At 37.8% G+C, this 20,779-nt stretch overlaps 1 protein-coding gene across 1 annotated transcript; it reads right to left on the reverse strand.

Moving 5' to 3' along the window:
* Nucleotides 1-753: 753 nt before the first annotated feature.
* gch1 (GTP cyclohydrolase 1) lies at nt 754-18,024 on the reverse strand. The gene is made up of 6 exons (XM_055172573.2): nt 17,587-18,024; nt 13,222-13,331; nt 10,544-10,599; nt 3,746-3,777; nt 3,559-3,643; nt 754-2,677 (listed from the first exon to the last, which is right to left on the reverse strand). Exons 1-6 carry the CDS (start codon nt 17,927-17,929, stop codon nt 2,551-2,553), a joined length of 753 nt encoding a protein of 250 aa, XP_055028548.1. The 5' UTR covers nt 17,930-18,024; the 3' UTR covers nt 754-2,550.
* Nucleotides 18,025-20,779: the final 2,755 nt, after the last annotated feature.

Here is a 20,779-nt window from a genome sequence, read left to right on the forward strand (position 1 = left end):
TTTAGCAAGTTGTTAGGGTCACTGTTAAGGCCAACTAAATTCAATTTAAACTGGTAATAGTCAGTTTTACTGGCGTTTACGCAGCAGCCTCTATGAAAAACAACCATTTTGTTGAATGTTTTGCCACTCAACAGGGCGAGCTCCCGCGCGGTCACGTGGTGGAAATATTACGTCGTTGCAAAAGGCGTGTTCGACTATGCGGCCCCGAAAGAACTGACAGACGAATGACGTAAAAGTACCGCGAGAGCGATTCGCGTAATCTTTTTTTTTTTTAATTCTTTTCAAAAACAATGTACATAACAAAAGTGACAAATAATAACAATACAAACAAGAGTATCAACAACAGATTCGCGTAATCATTAGAAGTCTAATTTCAACTCGCTGTCGCGGTACTTTGACGTCATCCGCCTGTCACTTCTTTCTGCGCCGCAAGTCGAACGCACAATATTTCGTGGAGATTTAACTATTTGAAAAATCTGAGGGCGTAATAAAATCGCCTTTGAAGTTGTCCAAACGAAGCTTTACGCAACACATATTACTGATATAATGATAAATACATTTTCGATATATTTATGGTAGTAAATTTACAAAATATCTTCAAGAAACATGATCTTTACTTAATACACTGATTTGGCATACAATATACCCGTGATACTTATGACTGGTTTTGTCACATTTTTAAGATTACATTTTTTGCTTCACTCTCTTGCTGTTAAAATGTCACCACATTCCCAAAAAAATATGAAAGGAAAATTACACATTTGACATGTTTAGATTTATTTAAGCTGAAGATGGCGATACATCAATTGTAAAGTACTGTATGAAGTATCTGAAAGGCGCATTGAGTCCTACAAAGAAGGCCACATTAATAACACTAAGTTAGAGTTAGCAAAGTCCTTATTTTCTTAATGAATCGACTGCTTTGAAGTGAACGTGACAATGAAAGATCTCAGACACTGTTCTCATCTGAAGTCACAAGAACATCAAAATTGATAGACATTTTTCAAATACAAAAAATGAATACACAAGCATTACAACCAGTATTTTTTTGATAATATATATTTTTCTAAAATAATACATATTTATATAGTTAATATTCTACTGTAATTCAAAACACACGTATAATGAGAACCAGAAGAAGAGTAAACGTGTCAGAGTAAATGTACAAAATATCCTCTACAAATGTAGAATATCTTCACTTTTATTATAGGTTTCCTTCATATTTTTATCAAGTTTGTAAACCCTAAGTTCACATTCTTTTTTATCAACACACACATACACACACTTAATGTAGTACTTGGAAATCTTGTCATCGGGAATTAAGTATTTATCTCTCAAAATGTGCAAAATCGACTATATTGACCTTAAAGGTGCAATGTGGGACATTAAGAAGGATCTCTTGACAGAAATTCAATATAATATACATAACTATATTATCAGTGGTCTATAAAGACCTTACATAATGAACTGTATAGTTTTTATTTCAGTAAAATGAGTCATTTGTATCTAGGGGTGAACTGTGGACTGAAACGCTGGTTGCAATTCACAATCTCACCGCTAGATGCCGCTAAACACCCCATATTGCACCTTTAACTGCACCTCTTACCTTTGGTCGTTTTTCCAACAAATAAAAATAAAGATAACCTTCAGAGTGTAAACAACATCTATCACATTAAGACAGAACATTTAAAAGGCTGGATCCGGTCATCACTATAACAATCAACATCCAACACATTTCAGACAGCTGAATTAAAAAGTAACAACGTTGCACACAAAACATGTTAGGATGTAAATACTGGGTTGAAATAAACACTGCCTCTTTAAGCATAAGAACAGGTGATACATTGAGTCTGGACAGAATTGCACTAATACATAGCATAGCGTTAAAAACTTTAATAATGCACCATGATAATCAATACAATGATAATAATAAATAATATAATGGTATATGGCTATCATAGTATTTGAATAGGATAATCGTTTAGTACCATGCATTTTAGACAATGGTACAATGTTAATTTTTTTTGGTAATACTATGGTAATCTTTGAAATTCCTTGGAGTACCATGTATGTGAATAATAGGGCAATCATTCAGTACCATAGTATTACCACCCAATGCCCTCACTGTATCACAGTACCACATACTTTTTTGTAACGGTATAGATGTTTTTTTTCTTATAGTCAGAATTATCAGAATGACACAAAGTACCTCCCGTGAAAATAAAACCTCTTTCTTACGCAACTCAATTGCGTTTAATAGAGCGCAAATGTGACCCGACAGGAAAGAGACGTAAACACGTTTTAGTGGGTTTGGTGCTTGACAGTTTCACAGTCAAGTCTTGACACCTGATGAACCACAAAGCACAAAACCTCAACCACTGACACACACATAAAACAGTAGAGATGGATTTACCGAGGTAACCACCCCACAGACGAGCAGGACACAGCAGCAGTGTCTGTTCTGAGGGCAGAACCAAAGAGGTCCAGCGAGGCATTTGAGAAGAGGGCTGGTCTGAGTGTTTTGGCAGTGGAGGGTGGGGACGAATCCTCTCAGCTCCTGATCAGGGTCAAGAACTCGTCTCGTGTTTTGGGGTCCTCTCTGAAGACACCCAACATGGTGCTGGTCACCGTCTTGCTGTTCATTTTCTGAACTCCCCTCATGACCATGCACATGTGACTGGTGAAAAATGTAATACAGTACATTTTTCCAATTCAAATTTATTTTTATACGTTGCTTTCACAGTTTTGCATTGATGCAAAGCAGCTTTAAAGTAAAGACTGAGACGTAAGGAATAAACCTGTATTTATAAACTATTAAATGTATCATGAAATCATATATAAATTCATAGTATTATCCCACACAGTGTTGGGTGTAACTAGTTACTAAGTAATTAGTTACTGTAATTAAATTACTTTTCCTTTGAAAAAGTAAAGTAAGGGATTACTCTTATTTTTCTTGTAATCTAATTACAGTTACTTCTGATGTAACTAAATACTGTGTATGGACTCTAAACAATTATATATACTATAATACAATAGTGGATTTAACATGGTTTAAGTTTACAATTCTCACTATTAACTGGTTGATTATTAGCATTAATATTAATAAGATGCTGGCTGTTTATTAATACTTAATAGCACATATTAATGCCTGATTCTGCAAAACCTTATTCTACATCCTTAACCCTTCCCATTTCTACCAATACCTAAAACTTCTTTAGTATTAGTTGTTGGAGTATATTGAGGCAAAAGTAGTTAATAGTTAGTTAATAGAGAGAATTGGACCCTAAAGTGGGACCAGAAGAATTGATGTACTTTTATATATTATTTATTCAAGCCATTTCAAGCCTATCCTTGTATCATGTACTAAATAGGATTTAGAAAGTAATTACTAATAAGTAATTAAATACTTTTTGTAGAGAGTAATTTGTAAAGTAATCTAATTACATGATTGAAGATGTAATTAGTAACTAGTAATTAATTACTTTTTTTGAGTAACTTACCCAACACTGATCCCACATTATGTTAATTGTAAACACTAATACTTAGTATACATACGTTGCTTCAATAACAACCCCAACACCAGCAGGCTGTAGTGCTTCAGTGATCGCCACGGCAATCTGTTTAGTCAATCGCTCTTGAACTGAACACCAACAAAATAAGACATGGAGAAAAAATGACCACATGCTACTATTGAGTATGTGTATGAAATTTGTGTGTACAAAAATGATTCACAAATTGTTACCTTGCAGTCTTCTACTGTATATTTCAACAATCCTGATGCAAAAAACAACACATTGTATAGAGTTAACAATTAAGAAAGATTTAACCATTTCAAGACAGATCTCTGTATGTTTGTACAGTAGTTAAGGGATATTATTTGGATAGCTCACCCAAAAACTCCCCATCATATCAACACTGAATGTCTTTCTTTGTAGAACCCAAATGCCAACCCAGTCTCCAGGGCCGCCTTAACCTAATGTGAGGCCCCGGGGCTAAGAGGTTTTGTAGGCCCCCCTTCCCATCGATTTATAGTCTCTTTTTTAAGTGTAATATCTAGGTAATCTACATCACAAAATGCATTAGTTTCTTTCGAGACATACAACAGTGAGTTTTCCCTCTTTGAGCCAGAAAACACCATAATATCATTATTAACATATCACTGAGTCCACTTGAGCATAAACACAAGACACTTTATTTAACAACCACACACAGCAACTTGTGGTGATAATAAAACCAAAATGTGTGAAAGTTTATATGTTTATAAGCTTTATGTTTATATAGTTTTTGGAATATAATTTGCAGAAAATTGCCAATCACTAACTAAATGCTCACCACAGTTTTAAACATATAATAAGTTAAAGTTTGTTTTAAAGTGAAAATGCATTAATGATAACAAAAGATAAGTCTTTATAGACATAATCTTGTTAAATGCATTAATGATAACAAAAGATAAGTCTTTATAGACAGAATCTTGTTTTTTAATCAGTTATTTATTTTGTAGGCTATTGAAGATATAGTATGCATTGTATTTAGTATTTATGCATACATAAGCATGTAAACCGACCAAGTATGAATATGCACAAGACAGACAGGGAACATACCTGTATATAAGATCTTTAGATAATGAGATTATAATGGTGCTATCAGGGGATGATCATTTGAGATGGTCTTGTCGCTCTTTACTTTCTTAGAATTGCACCTTTACCGTTGCGTCTCTTTCTCGTCTTTCTACCAACAGATGTGTGTACTGTGAGCTGACGTCGCGTCAAACTACATCGCTCCAGCTGCGCACGCGTCACTGATATAAACGCGAGTAAACTTAAACTTTATAACAACTAACAGCATTATGTGCGGGAACTCCTTTCTTAATTTAGCGGCACAGTTTCTTGTGCACGGGTCAGAGACTTCTGCATGCCAGAGAGCTGAACGAGCACATAGAGCGAACGAGCGAGCGCGCGCACGAAAGAGAGAGAGAGACCTGCACCTCACTAGTGCATTATGAAATTTCAGAAATTACTCTTTCATTTGTTGGTGGATTATTTCCCGTTTCTCTGTCACACTCAGTCTAACGTGCAGGAATGTCAAGTTGACAACGCGCACTACATTACGCAGAATAAAAAATATGTTACGTCTGACATTTTATTTCACGTTAAGTTACAACGGACCAATCAGCAGCCATGTAACGTCCAATTAGAGTGATTGTCAGAAAACCCGACAAGTTACAAAACAATATGACATTTTCAGCTCGTCATGAACGCAAACTTGGGAGGCCCTTGAACTTGGGAGGCCCCTGGGCTTCAGCCCAGGTAAGCCCGTGCATTAAGGCGGCCTTGCCAGTCTCACACCCATGGCGTCAATATTTGACGACACTTGACCATGCGTCAATATGACGAACTGGGGACTTCAATACTATTACGTCCGTTGCATTCTCTTTTCCTATTTTCTTACCATTTTCGCGTCGGTTTAGGGTTAGATTTACATAATGACATCCCTACCCAAACCTAACTCTAACCCCAACGCCAGGTGACAACTGTTTAATTTCGCGTACCTAACTCCAACCCCAACGCCAGGTGACAACTGTTTAATTTCGCGTACACTGTTTAATTTTGCGTAATCTAACCCTAAACCGACGCAAAAATGGTTTGAAAATAGGAAAAGAGAATGCAACGGACGTAATAGTATTGAAGTCCCCAGTTCGTCAAAAAATGACGCGAAAGGTATACCCTCCGCGTCAAAATGTTGACGCATGGTCAAGTGTCGTCAAATATTGACGCCATGGGTGTGAGACTGTGTTACAAATGCAGTTGTTCATGTGTCCTCATAAAATTTAATCAAATCTGAAAATGTACTTTCACCCTTGTGGTGATCCTTTCTTGATGATGTCAGCTAGACGGCTTGGGCGGGAACATCTGTTAACTCCGCAACCTCTTTTTCTTGTTTTTTTGAAAGAGTTTAAAAAATACTTTACTACTATCAGAATGTCTGAGAACAAAAAAGCTCTAAAAACTCTATCTGTATGTAATTCCTTTCCTTTCTTTGAGGTTTTATAATTTTATTTATTATTATTTATGAATAACACACTTAACCTATACCTCCCCCTAGTTGTTCTATATTGTTTTGTTTCGTTTGTTTTTCATACTCTTGTTGTTATTGTTATAATTTGTCATTTTTGTTATCTGTACATTGTTTTTGAATAAAAAAAATAAAATAAAAAAAAATCTGTTAACTCCGCCCCCTCTATCTGTCAGTCTGCTGTGAGTTCAAAGTATAGGTTTCTGTGGAACAAAAAAGGGGAGTTTCCCAATTTTGGGGTGTTTTTAAACTGGGATTAGGTGTTTTTAATAATCCAATCAAGCCATACATCATTTTTTGTAACACCTATTTCAGTTTAAAAACGCCCCAACATTGGGAAGTGCCTATTTTTGTTCCGCAGAGACCTCCTTCTCAAAAATGCATTTGGGAATCGCCCACTCAATTTGAGCCAATCAGACAAAGAGGTGGAAAAACACCCATTTCAGGTCGAGAACGCCCCAAAATTAGGAAACGCCTCTCTTTATTCTGCAGAGACCCCAGTCTCACGAGTTCAATTTCTCAATGAAACGCCTACAATGAAACTACAATTTCTCAATGAAACGTGATATTCTGTTTCACTCGGAAATACGCCACAACAAGGAGGAAAAGTCGATCATGACTTCTGGTTCACAGGGACCTTTTTTTTTATTACTATGGGAGTGGATGGTGACCGCCACTTCAGGCTTGAAAAGGACCCAAAAGTGTTAATCAAATACCTTCACTCAAAAAGTGGTGTATATTTCAAGTATCCAGAAGGCACACAAAAGGGTTTGGTGAAAACAAACTAAAATGTAATCCATTATTTGATGAAAGTCTTGAACTGTTGATTCAGGCAGTTTTAGGATGTTTACTTTTTTTGCATCATATATTTGATCTCAGAATCAAAGCACATAAACGTGATTCCATGCCCCCTCTTGGGGTGAATCTAGATATAAACATTAGGAAACGGACTTTGAACCATCATCTTTGTACACAGGGTAAACTGAACACTGTGGTAGCAGCTGCGTTTTGAAATTGTTGCGAGCGTTTGTGATAGCTTGTTAATTTTATCGGATAACAAAATGCAGCACCAGCATCTCTCTTCTTTTGCATCTAGGTTTGTATAATTAATTAAATTAATTGCGTCCAGAATGAAACACGTGATTTAAAAATTGAAAATCTCAGTGAAGTGCAAGACTGGTTTGCCTATTAAACAAGTAACAGTTGCTTCATTGAGGTTGCATGCAAAATCCACCTGGCTCAAAAATCCGACGGGGCACGTGCCCCCTCAGTTTAAATGGGCATGACGCCTCTGATTGTGAACGAGGGAGTCTCCGTTCACTCCCATAGTAACCAGAAAACCAAAATAACACTTTTTTTAACAAAGCAACATTTGGGTTCTGATGAACAAAGAAAGACATTGGGGTTTGACATAAGGTTGAGCAACACTCATTCCCCGCCAGCCATTTTTTGAAAAGTTGCCCGCCAGCATTTTTTGTGTTTTTTACAAAAGTTTCATACGGAGCCCCTAAGGGGGCGTGGAGCAAAAATTTATTAAAGTTTAAAGGTAGGGTAACACATTTTGAAAAATGCTAACGGTAGCCGCCTAGCAATAAAATCCCGATACCACCCTCAAGTCAAATCGCCATCCAAAGTCACGCCTCTTTCAAAACACATGAACACGCACAGATCAGACGGTCACATTTCATGTCTCATTAGTACAAAGACGAATAACACTTCCAAAATAACCAAACAACTGGTTTACATCAGAATTAGTTTAAGCACACGTTCGGTTGTGTAGACGTAGTAACTATATCGTTACGCTAATCCGTAAACGAACACAAATTTCATAAGCAACACAATGTTTCATCAAAGTAGAATATCTAAATCCATCTCAATACAAACATATCGCGTACCTACCTTACCAAAATAAACAGTGCAACGACTCTTTCAGACCCTTTGCAGCTCCTGCAGCTGTTTCATCTCGTGGTAAAGCAGTAAAGTTACCGATGTTAATTTCGTTTTTTGCTCTTGCTGATCCAGGCAGTTTTTGCTGTTGTTGTTATAAAAGATGCCTTTCGTTTTGTGGCTCCTGTGTAGGTTGTCAATTTAGCAGAAAAGTTTGCTGTTCTCACTGTTTACAGGCAGGAGGTGAGCGCACGTGAACGCGCCGATGACGTATGGTGTCTGCGTGGACTCGCTGCGTGGTTGGCATTCAAATTATGCTTACGTATGAGGGACAAAAATGGAAACGTCCGTTCGGACCGAAATCTATGATTTGTTGAAAATTTTTTGGTCCTACGCCTTTCACAGATAACATAAATTTCTACAAATACATTTAAACAACTTAACACAGTGATTGCTATCAGGATGTAAGGAGACTTTTAACCAGCATAACAAAAAATGTTTCAGGATCAAATCTGTTACCCTACCTTTAATTTCGTGTGCGCACGTGAAACTATCGCGCGCTCACAGGAAACTTTCACACGCTCTCACGTGAAACTATCGCATGCACACGTGAATATATAAACATACAAATATATCAAATGAGATAACAGACCTTCTGCTTTCAAACAAGCAATAAATAAACAAACAAACAAAAAGGGAAAAAACAATTTCATAGTATCTATATTTTTTCTTTGATTATAAACTCTTAAATATGGGTATTTTTCTTTAAAAAAATATATTTTTTAAGCAAACAGTTGAAATAATTGTATTTTTGTGAAGAAATTTTGTTAGCAAAATTTGATTTGCAAAACATTCCCAGATTTTAAAATTATTGCAGATTAACATAAAAATTTATCAGGAACACATTTTTTATGCAAATGTTTCCTCTTAATTGACGAGATAACTCGGGGAAATGGCGGGGAAAGAGTTAAGGACCATAGATAGCCAGAAACTATAATCAAAAGAAAAGAAAGTTGTGAAAATAAAAAATAATCTTTTAAAGTCGTGATAGAATTTCTATTAATTCATAAATCAAAATCCTCATCCAATAATAACAAACAACTAGGAAAGTCATGGAAGTTTATAAGCCAAATGATGCAGGAACACTAATAATAAGCTTATTAGTCTAATATTAATCTGTGACCATGCTACCCAGCAACACTATTAGCGATTATTGGAAAAGGCATATGCCATTTTGAAGCTTGTTTCACCTAAATAAAAAGAAAAGCGTTTCTCCTAACAGTTATGAAAGATCAATTTTAATTTGAAATGCAAGCGTGTTCTGTCTGGTACACACAGTCAGTGAAAGGGCTTAAGGCACAGGTATTAGGGTCAGATTGGATCAAGCCTCTCTATGTCACTCACACATCGTATCTAATCCTCTTAAAGACAATTACTCTCTCCCTGCTTCATCACAAACATACGTAAGAGTGTCTTGATTTCACAGATAAACAACAACCTTGAGGAAAGACACATATTAATTACCTCAAGATTGCTTTATGTTGCTTTTTCTTTACATTTGCATTTATGCTTTGGCAGAATCTTTCATCCAAAGTGACTTATAGCGCATTCAAGACAAACTTCTCTTTCAGTATATATGATCCCTGGGCATCGAAACAATGACTTTTCTGCTGCTAACACAATGCTCTACCAATTAGGGCTGCGAAGTCTGTGGTTTTCCCGCAGGATTGGGCTATTTTAATGCTGCGTTCAGACCAGCCGCGGTAGAGGCGTCAAGCGCAAGTGATTTCAATGTTAAGTCAATAAAAATAAGTCAATGCTCAATTCGCGCCATTCGCCCAAACTAGACACGCAAATGAGGCGTCCAGCGACTCCGCGCCATTCGCGCAAACTAAACACGAAAATGAGGCGGAATCGCTAAACGCCTCATTTGCGCGTCTAGTTTGCGCGAATTACGCAAATTGAGCATTGCCGCAGAAAAAATTTGAACTTTGGCAGAAAAACGCGCCGCATTAACCAATCAGGAGCTTGCACTAATAGTGACGTGATTACAGAAAGCGAGCGGAGTCGCAGAAGCCCCTCCCATGACACAAATTTCGACGTGAATGTTTCGATAACTAAAATTTCACGCGCGCCTTTTTATTGACTTAACATTGACATCACTCGCGCTTGAGCCTTGGCGCAGGAAAAATTTGAAATTTGGCGGAAAAACAAGTAGACTCCAAATGTTCAAGCGGCAAACTAGACGCGGTAGACGCGAATATGGTAAAACTGTTGCTGTGGGCTGTTTTTTATGTTTGTTTGTTGAAGCAATCCCAACAATGTGATATTAAGTCTGGGAATGCAAATTTTAGCAGATGAAGCATGCCAAAAAATGCTGTCCGGGTTTTGCTGTAAAAACCCGGCAACCCTGCTACCAGTTGATTTACAAGTAGAAAACATTTTGCAATTTTTTTGTGAAGGTATACAGTGTGAACTATTCAACAACTTCGGCAAGATACAAAAGCCCAGTTAAGGCTGCAATATACCCACCCTCATGAAGAAAAAGGACACCTAAAAGCTTTAGGTGTAGTGTACCTACCGTGCCAGTTTACTTAGACCAAGAACCCTCTTGTTTGGAAGGTAACCTATATGTACCTGTAAAATAAAGCAAAACACGTGAACTTAGCCCAGACATTACTTTAAAACATGCATGTGCATGGAAATGGCATCCACCTGACATCCAGCATCCCCCTCACTCCCAACTCCCACCCTCTTCCTCTAACCTCCATTCTGCCGTCAAACTCAAATGTCACCAACGATTAAATGAATCGCCCCGGAGAAAGGGCAACATCAACAAATCTGTTAGGATCAGCAGGCATGCATTGGATTTTATGTGCTTTTTTCTTTTGCTCTCTGTTTTGGTGCGATAATATTCATGTCACGCGGCACTCTCCAAAAACATATGCGATAACTTTAAAGCATATGGGCTTTATTGGAAATGAGTTTTTGCAACCATTTCAGATCATCAGGTTAGTGCAGGATGTTGTTGTTCATGATGGACGCTAAGCGAGCTCAAAGAGATCTTGGACAGTGAAGCGTAAGGGAAAGAGGCCCAGAAATGAAAGAAAACTAACACGGGTCCCTTTGAATGAAATTGGCGAGTCATTATCTTGTTGTAGATGCGGTGAGGTAAATAGATGAGAGGGATAAGAAACGGCGCCGCTGACGACAGGGAGCTATCAGCGGGGGCAGCAGCGGAAACGCCGGCCCTCCAACAGCGTCTGACAAACAAAATTGCAAGTGGCGGGGAAAAAAACGTGCACTTGATCAATGGCTCAGTCTATCATCACCGACCATTTGTGCGGTGAAAGGATCGTCTGTGTTTCTTTTGTCTTAAATGGCAAACACCTGCAGGGCTGTAAGCTGGAGGGAGGTACGAAATGTCAAATCTGGAGGATTACGAGTGGGTGAAATCTCAGAAGTGAGATAACTTCTGGATTTCTCAGGGAAGTTTAATTATGTGTCAACTTTACTTATTGACACATTACATATCCACTTTTTTCAGAAAACACAACTATTTTATGTTGGTAGGTTGGAAAATCCACAAAATCAATAGACATATAGACAAAATAATAATAATAGACAACAGATCATTATATTTTACTTAAAGAAACAAAGCTTGTTTAGGACCATTTGCATTTGTGGCATTATTTTCAAAATAATTATGTACATTTTATATAATTATGTCCATACCTCCTAAATTGTCTTTACTATAATAAATAACATGGTTTTATTACTGCAATACAGACATGTTTTTATGAAAGTCAGCAAACATTTCATAATGTATATTTAAGCAAACACTACATGATATACTTACATATTTACAAATACTCAAACTGATATTAGTAGAATTTTTCACAATTGGGGAACTGCAGGCAAAAGTGTTTCATTATCATACATGTTATGTAAAAAATCTTAAAGGGCCCTAAAATTCTCTTTACTCTATGCAAAATAAAAAAATTATACCTCAAAGGTGCACATTGGTAACAAAGAGTGCACATCATACCTCAAAGGTGCACATTGGTAACAAAGAGTGCACATCATACCTCAAAGGTGCACATTGGTACCAAAGAGTGCACATTGATACCTCAAAGGTGCACATTGGTACCAAAAGGGGCAAATTGACAGCTCAAAGGTGCACATTGGTAACAAAGAGTGCACATCATACCTCAAAAGTGCACACTGGTACCAAAGAGTGCACACCGGTACCTCAAATGTGCACATTGGTACCTCAAAAGGTGCACATTGGTACCAAAAGGGGCAAATTGACACCTCAAAGGTGCACACTGGTACCAAAGAGTGCACACCGGTACCTCAAATGTGCACATTGGTACCTCAAAGGGTGCACATTGGTACCAAAAGGGGCAAATTGACACATCAAAGGTGCACATTGGTAACAAAGAGTGCACATCCTACCTCAAAGGTGCACACTGGTACCAAAGAGTGCACACCGGTACCTCAACTGTGCACATTGGTACCTCAAAAGGTGCACACTGGTACCTCAAAGGTGCACATTGGTACCAACAGGGGCAAATTGACACCTCAAAGGTGCACATTGGTAACAAAGAGTGCACATCATACCTCAAAGGTGCACATTGGTAACAAAGAGTGCACATCATACCTCAAAGGTGCACATTGGTACCTCAAAGGTGCACACTGGTACCAAAGAGTGCACACCAGTACCTTAAAGGTCCACACTGGTACCTCAAAGGTGCACATTGGTACTTCAAAGGTGCACATCGTACCTCAAAGGTGCACACTGGTACCTCAAAGGTGCACATTGGTACTTCAAAGGTGCACATTGGTACCAAAAAGTGCACACTGGTTCCTCAAAGGTGCACACTGGTACCAAAAAGTGCACACCGGTACCTCAAAGGTTCACATTGGTACCTCAAAAGGTGCACATTGGTACCAAAGAGTGCACACTGGTTCCTCAAAGGTGCACACTGGTACCAAAAAGTGCACACCGGTACCTCAAAGGTTCACATTGGTACCTCAAAGGTGCACATTGGTACCTCAAAGGTGCACATTGGTACCAAAAGTATACATATCTGTACCTAAATGGTACACATTAGGACCTTTTTAAAGGGTACTGCCCCATTGATAGCCTTTTGTTAACTATTTATTTTCTACAATGCTACACTAATAAATGACGTTGGGAAACTAAACAAAAGTAAACAGATGAAAAATTGTAAAGTAAACCAATCTTAGTCTTACCCGACCAAAAATGGGAACCAGATGATGTTCACACATGGAAAACATGTCAATATCTTTAACGATCACCATCTCATCATGATCTTCATCAAATATTGCGTCGTTCAGGACATCTGCAGAGAGATAAAACAAGATACAGGTGAACAATGACAATGCCTTCTAGGAAGTAAAAACTCAAGGCATTATTTTTCACCTGTTTTTATTCCTGTTGTTCATGTGTATCACTTTTTTTTTACCTAGTATAATTTTTCTAATATATCCTGTTTTATCTAGTTTAAAAAGGCACTCTCGCCTCTTTGTGGGGCTTTTTTAATTTCCTGGTCGTTTATCTCGGGAAGGTTTCCGTGGAAACATGGCAAACTGATTGGGAGGCTTCAGGATCCTGTTGCGATATGTTATTGGCACTTTTGAGTTGTATGGTGCAGTAAAGCCACTAATAATTATTTAATCTTAAGGCACATGTGATCACTTCAGCAACAGGTGCAACATCATATCACCAACTTCTTCTAGACTTGCAAAAGTTGCCTACAGTATGTAGCTCAACTGGTAGAGCATTACATTAACAAAATGGGTTTGATTCCTGGTAACACACATCCTGATAAAATCTAAGTTGCTTTGGGTAAAATGTCAGTGATGTTGGTGTTGCTATTTTGGTGTTCTAAATAGTTTTAGTGGGTTGCTATGGTGTTCTGGTTTTGTGATACCAAGAAGCTCTATTAATTTTTAACCTGATTCTGGAGATAGAAGACACTAACCAGGGTGCTTTTCAGGAAACAAGCGTATTGCGTACATGCTGTTTTGGTTAACTAAAGCAGCTGATCTAGGCATCAAACGCACTGAATTTACCCTGAGGCCAGCAGCTGTTAAAAGCCAAACTGTCATCAAGCTCATCTTAAACAAACAGCCACGCGTGACACATAAAAAGGTCTCACCTATGACAGTGCCACCAACAAAAAGAGCAGGAAATCAAATCAACATGTACCCAAAGTCATCTTTCAACCCTGCGCTGCTACCGCCCGCCAACCACACTCGATTACACACACAAATTTGCTTACAGACCAAGCAAACATACACTTGGAATACAATAAGTAACCATAGAAACCCTTTCAAATTGTGAGGATGTCAATGATCAGAGCTCTGGCTTAGGGTAACGTTTGCGATGTTGAGGGCTTGGTTTGTTCTGCATCCTTTAAATAAGAGACAGGCATCCGTCCAGGCGGTTGGGAGCAGGGAACGATTGGGCGTAATGACGAGTAATACAGAAAAGACTGTACTGAGCTGCATAATGAAAAATAAAGCTATATCACTTGTCTTGATTGCTTTATTCTGTGAAATGGTTATCTGGAACCAAATATAGCAACAAAAACATAAACTAGGTGGATAATGAATTTGAAGAGGTGGTTCTCAACTGTGATGTGATCTGTAACCCACAGGTGGTCACAGACAGAATGGGTTTTTCTTTTAAGACAAGGTGAATTTTTTAGTTTTGTATAATAAACTGTATAATAATGCAAGCACTTGATGTACAATGAATCACATTATCATAACAAAACACTACCATAAATATTATTAGGGCTGCCACTAACAATTATTTTGATAATGGATTAATCGTATGATAATTTTTTTATTAACCGATTAATCGGATAAAAGGCCTAACTTTTCAATTAGATTTTTTGCTTATAATAACTATAATGATCTTGTAGCTCAACTATTAGAGCTTTGTATTAGCAACACAAAAGTCATGGGTTCAATCCCAGGAAACATACATACTGATAAAAAGCATATAGGTTATGCAATTCAAGTCATTTTGGATAAAAGCATCTGCCAAATGCATAAATATGACTACCCCCTAAGTCGAGGTATTTATAAGTGTAAAACATTTTGAGTTTTACTAATATACTCCTCGAGTTTGTTATTTTAAACCTTAAAGGTCCACTGTGTAGATTTTTAGCAGCATTTCGCGGTGAAATTTTTAATTGCAACCAATGGCTTAGTCCCTCCCTTTCGAATCACATAGAGAAGCTACGGTAGCTGCCACATGATAAACATGTCATCGTCTGAGACAACTAATGTTGCGTTTACACCAGCCACGGTAGGGCGGCAAAAACGCGCTATTCGCGCGTAGTTGGCCGCGTGAACATTTGAGTTCACTTGCTTCATTCGCGCCTGAAAGCCGCGTGTGAAATTCTAGTCATTCGAGAAATTCTTGCGGAAATTCGTGTCATGGGAGGGGCGTCTGAGACTCCGCTGAGACTCCGCTCGCTTCCTGTAATCACGTCACTACTACAACAAAGTCCTGATTGGTTAACGTGGCGCGGAAATCCGCCAAAGTTCAGATTTTTCAACTCGCGCGTTTCCTGCGGCAACGCTCAATTCGTGCAAAACGCTCCATCCGCGTCATTCGCGGTGTGCTTACTGCATAGATTAAATGTGGATTATAATCGGCGTGTAATCGCGTCTTTGCATCGACTTAACATGTAAATCACCTGCGCTTACCGCCACTACCGTGGCTGGTGTAAACGCAGCATTAGTGACGAAATGTGCTTTGAAGACCAGTTTGTCCTTTAGGGCTACTGTAGAAACATGGCGGTGCGAAATGGCAACTTCCATGTAAAGGTACCCGCGGTGTATGTAGATAAAACGGCTCATTCTTAGTTAACAATACAGTTCATTATGTAAGGTCTGATAATATAGTTATGTATATTATACTGCATTTCTGTCAAGAGATCCTTCTAGAAGTTACACAATGCACCTTCCTTTAAATGTCACAAATATACATTAACAAAACAAGTTTTGAGTTGAACTCAAATGCACCCTGTTACATGCGATTCATTGACAATGATTTTCATAATCAATTATTACCTATTAGTTGTTGCGGGCCTATATTATTAACTAGAATATCATTACTTGTGTTTACCTGTGACCAGGTTCTCGTATAAATGTGTATCTGCTATGTGAAATATAAACTTTTATGATTTTTATTAACAGTAGCACAATGTTCATGGGTCACGCATTATATAATACAAAAATTAATTTTAACATCACATACTGAATGAGATTCAAGTGCACCTACAATATATCAGGAACTTCCTGTTCCTGTTAAAAACTATTTATAGCTATTTATAAAGGAATAATTCAACAGTACATAATGAACACAAAAAAATGCACTACAACAACTTCACACAAATTCCTTAATGTGAGACACACACAATATCAAACCACTTCAATATGGTTCAGTCATATAAACTGAATGAATACCAGATTTACAAAACTACAATTTTGTTTTAGGGGTGGTAAAAATTTCACCCAATCATGTCTCAGAAAGGAGGACTTTCCTCTCGGACGGTCTTATCTTTGCACACCTCATCGTGACATTGCACATAACATTGTAAACTTGGTGCAAGAGACTCAAGACCTGAGGTCATTAGGGGCAAAAGTCTCATTTAATGAACATTTTCTCTTTATTTCGGTAAGAAAAGCAACAATAATAAAATCCATATGCATAGGCTCTAAAATGCTGAGTAAACTAGGTCCAGATGTGCTGCTTTTTATACGGGGCTGTTGTTGGTGAGGTGATGTGTGGGCAGCACCCCGGTTCAACCATTCAAACAACAGCCTGGCCAATAAACAATTATGTAAGATCTTCCTTTAACCTTCGCTTTGAGGTGGAGTACCTGTTGAGCCAGTTGATCATATTCATGCAACACGTGCATGAGAAGGAAATACTTTTAACTCAAGATGCTTGACTGTGCATTTGTCAAAGAAGAATAATCAATGAGTTATGAAAAAGATTGCACGATACCAGAAAGATTGAGAGAAGAACAGATCAAAAGAAGACCAAACACCAACACAAAAGTTAGGAGAACATACAATTTTAAAAGTACGTGATAGCAAGGGTTTTAAGAGATAAAGACGCGCGCGTATGACGTTCCGTCTGCATTATTTTTTCAGTGGTTGACAGCTGCGTTCGCGTGCAAGCGTATTTGCAGCATCTGTTTTTAATACGGCGCGTCAACTTAAAACAAAACAGCTCAACTTTTATTAGAAGCGCGTTTTGTCTGTACTACAACAATGTTCAATGAGATGTATGAACGTGAACGTAAAACTATTACTATCCCTAATGAATAATTAACAATGGTTTGATTATATAGCAAGTATTTTGTTCGCTTGGTTACTGTGGTAAGACAATGGTACATTTTTAACATAATTTACCTAGTCTGGAAGTAAAATTATGGCTATAATTTTTTAAGGTTTATGAAACCTTTAGCATAGAAAATAAACTTACAGCGATGCTTCTGACCAGTTTAAAGCCTCTTAGCGCACATAATAATAAATGCTCATCAGTATTCACCAGTTCCTGTAACTCACCGATTATTTTTTCCTGATAGCCTTTGGTGAAGAACTGCATGGCCGTGGCGGCTCTCCACGGGGTTTTGAGAAGCCCCTGCCGCTGAGGATCCTCACCGAGACCCCGGAGGATTGTCGTGTAAGCGGCGGCGATGCTCGGTAGACTCATCTCGTTGTCCTCCACGCTGCGAGTGCGCTCTTCCCGCCAGCTCTCCATCACGGAGGAGGTCGCGGCTCTCGCGTCCTCACCGGTGCCTCCCGCGCTCCAGCCGGGCATCTTTCCTCGCGCGTCAAAGTGCAGTCCATTCATACTTGCCGTTTCTTTCTCACTTTCTTTCGGTTGTGTCTGCTTAGAGCGCTCCATGCTTGGTAAAAGTAGGCAGTTTGACTGACTGAAAGTCTGTTTTAAGGTTGCTTTAAACGCTGTTTAAAGTGCAATGAAACTTGTGTGAAGTCCACCGGTTGTCAGACTCCGCTTCGCTCGTGCGTTGGCACATTTATAAACATCGGCTAATCCGCACGATTCTGATTGGTCCAAAGTCGTGATTGCGTCACGCAACCTGTGTCTAGTAAGAGGATGAGGTCTCTGATGCATAATGTTTTCCTATGTTAACTTGTTAATTTTTTATATAAATATATATTTATTTATTTGGTTTTTATTTTTTATTGTACTTATTTATCTTTCTGTTATCGTATTTTATTTGTGAAACTTTACATATATAATCTGTATGTTTTCATTCCTGTAGAGGTTTTTGTGTATTCTGTCTCTTTTGTTAAATGTTTTGAAGCATTAATAAAAAAAAAGATGAGGTCTCTTTATTTTTGCATAATATCTACCTTGTTAAATCAGTCATTTTAAAATACTCTGATATTTATGATTTATGTACTTTTTGCAAAAGGAGTTGCTTACATAGACTTTGTTTTTAAATTAGTTAGTCAAATATAATTTTACTCCCTACTGAAAAATTCAGCTAAGACTAGCATAAGATGGTAGCTGGTTTAAGCTGGTCCTCCCTGGCAAAGATGGTCAAAAGCTGGTAGGTCAGTTGGTCTTCCAGTCTGACCAGCTAAGTTCAGCTAGACCAGCTTAAAAAGTGACAAAAGCACAGCTAGACCAGCTTAAAAAGTGACAAAACACAGCTAGACCAGTTTAAAAAGTGACAAAAACACAGCTAGACAGGGCCGTGCACAGGGGGGTGGCCCGGTGGCTAGAGCAACTGCCCATCTGCCCTAATCGGCTGAGGTGCCCCTCTCGCCAACCCCAGTCAAAGTGTTCTGTTACCGCTCGTCTAAAGATCCACTGTTTCTGGTAATCCACTTCGTGATTTCCCACCCGCTCCGCAGCATCTCCCACATTCTGTGTCCACTCTTTGAAGGGCGAAGACGACAGTTTGTTGTATGAACAGGTAGATTCATTACATTACCTCAGTTGTTGAGCTGCTCAATTAGTAATTTGGTAGTTTGAAGCCGAGAGCGGTCGTGTTCTATATTTATTTTTGCTTGCTTGTGTTCTCGTGATCACTACTTAATTTTTTCGTTATCTCGAGAAAACAGCAGCTTGTTTTCTCGTGATCTCGACATAACAAAAGTTGTATTCTTGTGATGATTAAAGCTTACGTCTACTCAATAGAACATAATTTTTAGACAGCAAAAGCATATTTAGCTAAATAAGCATGGATGAACAAATGAGATTTTACTTAGATCAGGGATTCGCTCAAGATGAAACAGATTTGCCAATAATTAACCGTTTGATAGCGGTGAATTTAGGAACCGTCTTTAAAGTAACTCCATATACGTTTCTACTTTAAACAGCATTAAAATGGAATAACTTAAAGTCAACAAACAGTCACAAAACCAACTGTAAAGTGTTCGTGGTTGTCAACTATAAGGCACACTTTTTTAGATGTTTTATATTTATTCAAATAAACTGTTAAATACTATTGAAGATAGAAACGTGTACAGTGCACTTTAGAGATGGTCCCTAAATTCACGAACATTAAACTTTATTTATTTATTTATTAAGTCTATCGACAACTAGCTACGCGTGGTAACGGCGAAGACTTCATATGCATCAGCAGTCCACTTCAAAATAAATGAAATATTATGGACAGGAAATTACATTATGGCATTTGGATTATTATGTCTGGATAGTGAGAAAACAACTTTTGTTTTCTCGAGATCATGAGAAAACAAGCAGCAAAAAAAAAATATATGGATGACCTCTCTCGGCTTTCCTATGTTTTTGTATTTCCGTGGGTAATGATTTGCTCTCGGTCTTCTCAAAGTGCTAACAACTTAGCAAACATTTTTAGAACTACAGTGATTGTCTAATGTGTAATGTACCCGATGAGATCTAATCTAAATAACACCAAATTTGCTGTTGTTGGCACACTTTGTCGACAAAAAATAAAAAACAATGTTTTCAAAAAAAAAGACAGAGTTGGAAGGGAGGCTGCAAAAGCTGTTCAAAATTGCAAACATGGATTCAAAGCTTCAGCACGTAAATCATATAGAATATTAAGAAGTTTTGTCACACTCTAAATCTTGTTCTAAAGTCTATTTTCCATTATAATCACTTATATTATTTGATACTAATCTATAACAAATCATATTGTTAAAACCATATAAATTGTGCCCCCCGTGCCCCCTTTTTGGTTTGGGCCACTGCCCCTCAAAATGTCTGTGCACGGCCCTGCAGCTAGACCAGCTTAAAGTGACAAAAACACAGCTAGAACAGCTTAAAGTGACAAAAACACAGCTAGACCAGCTTAAAGTGACAAAAACACAGCTAGACCAGCTTAAAAAGTGACAAGAACACAGCTAGACCAGCTTAAAAAGTGACAAAAACAAAGCTAGAACAGCTTAAAAAGTGACACAGCTAGACCAGCTTGCTACAAAACAAGTTGGGAGACCAGCTAAAACCAGCTTATGCTGGTCTTAGGTGGACTTTTAAGTAGGGATTAAAGGATATTATTAGGAAAGCAATTTTAACAAAGATCTTGAATAAATTTTTATTTACTAATATTGCTGGCAAAATTTTATAAGCATAAACAAAAAAAATTTAAATTCATCCCCAATTTTTATGTTGTGCATTGTGGAACTTGACAGCTTTATATCTTCTCTAAAACTGGTAAATAATAAAAACATTAAACTGCTTAAAACATTCACATTTTTTGATCCCGTTGAAAATGAATCTAACATTCGTAAAAATATT

The sequence above is a fragment of the Misgurnus anguillicaudatus genome, chromosome 7 (genome assembly GCF_027580225.2).
Source record: "Misgurnus anguillicaudatus chromosome 7, ASM2758022v2, whole genome shotgun sequence".
NCBI lineage: Eukaryota > Metazoa > Chordata > Actinopteri > Cypriniformes > Cobitidae > Misgurnus > Misgurnus anguillicaudatus.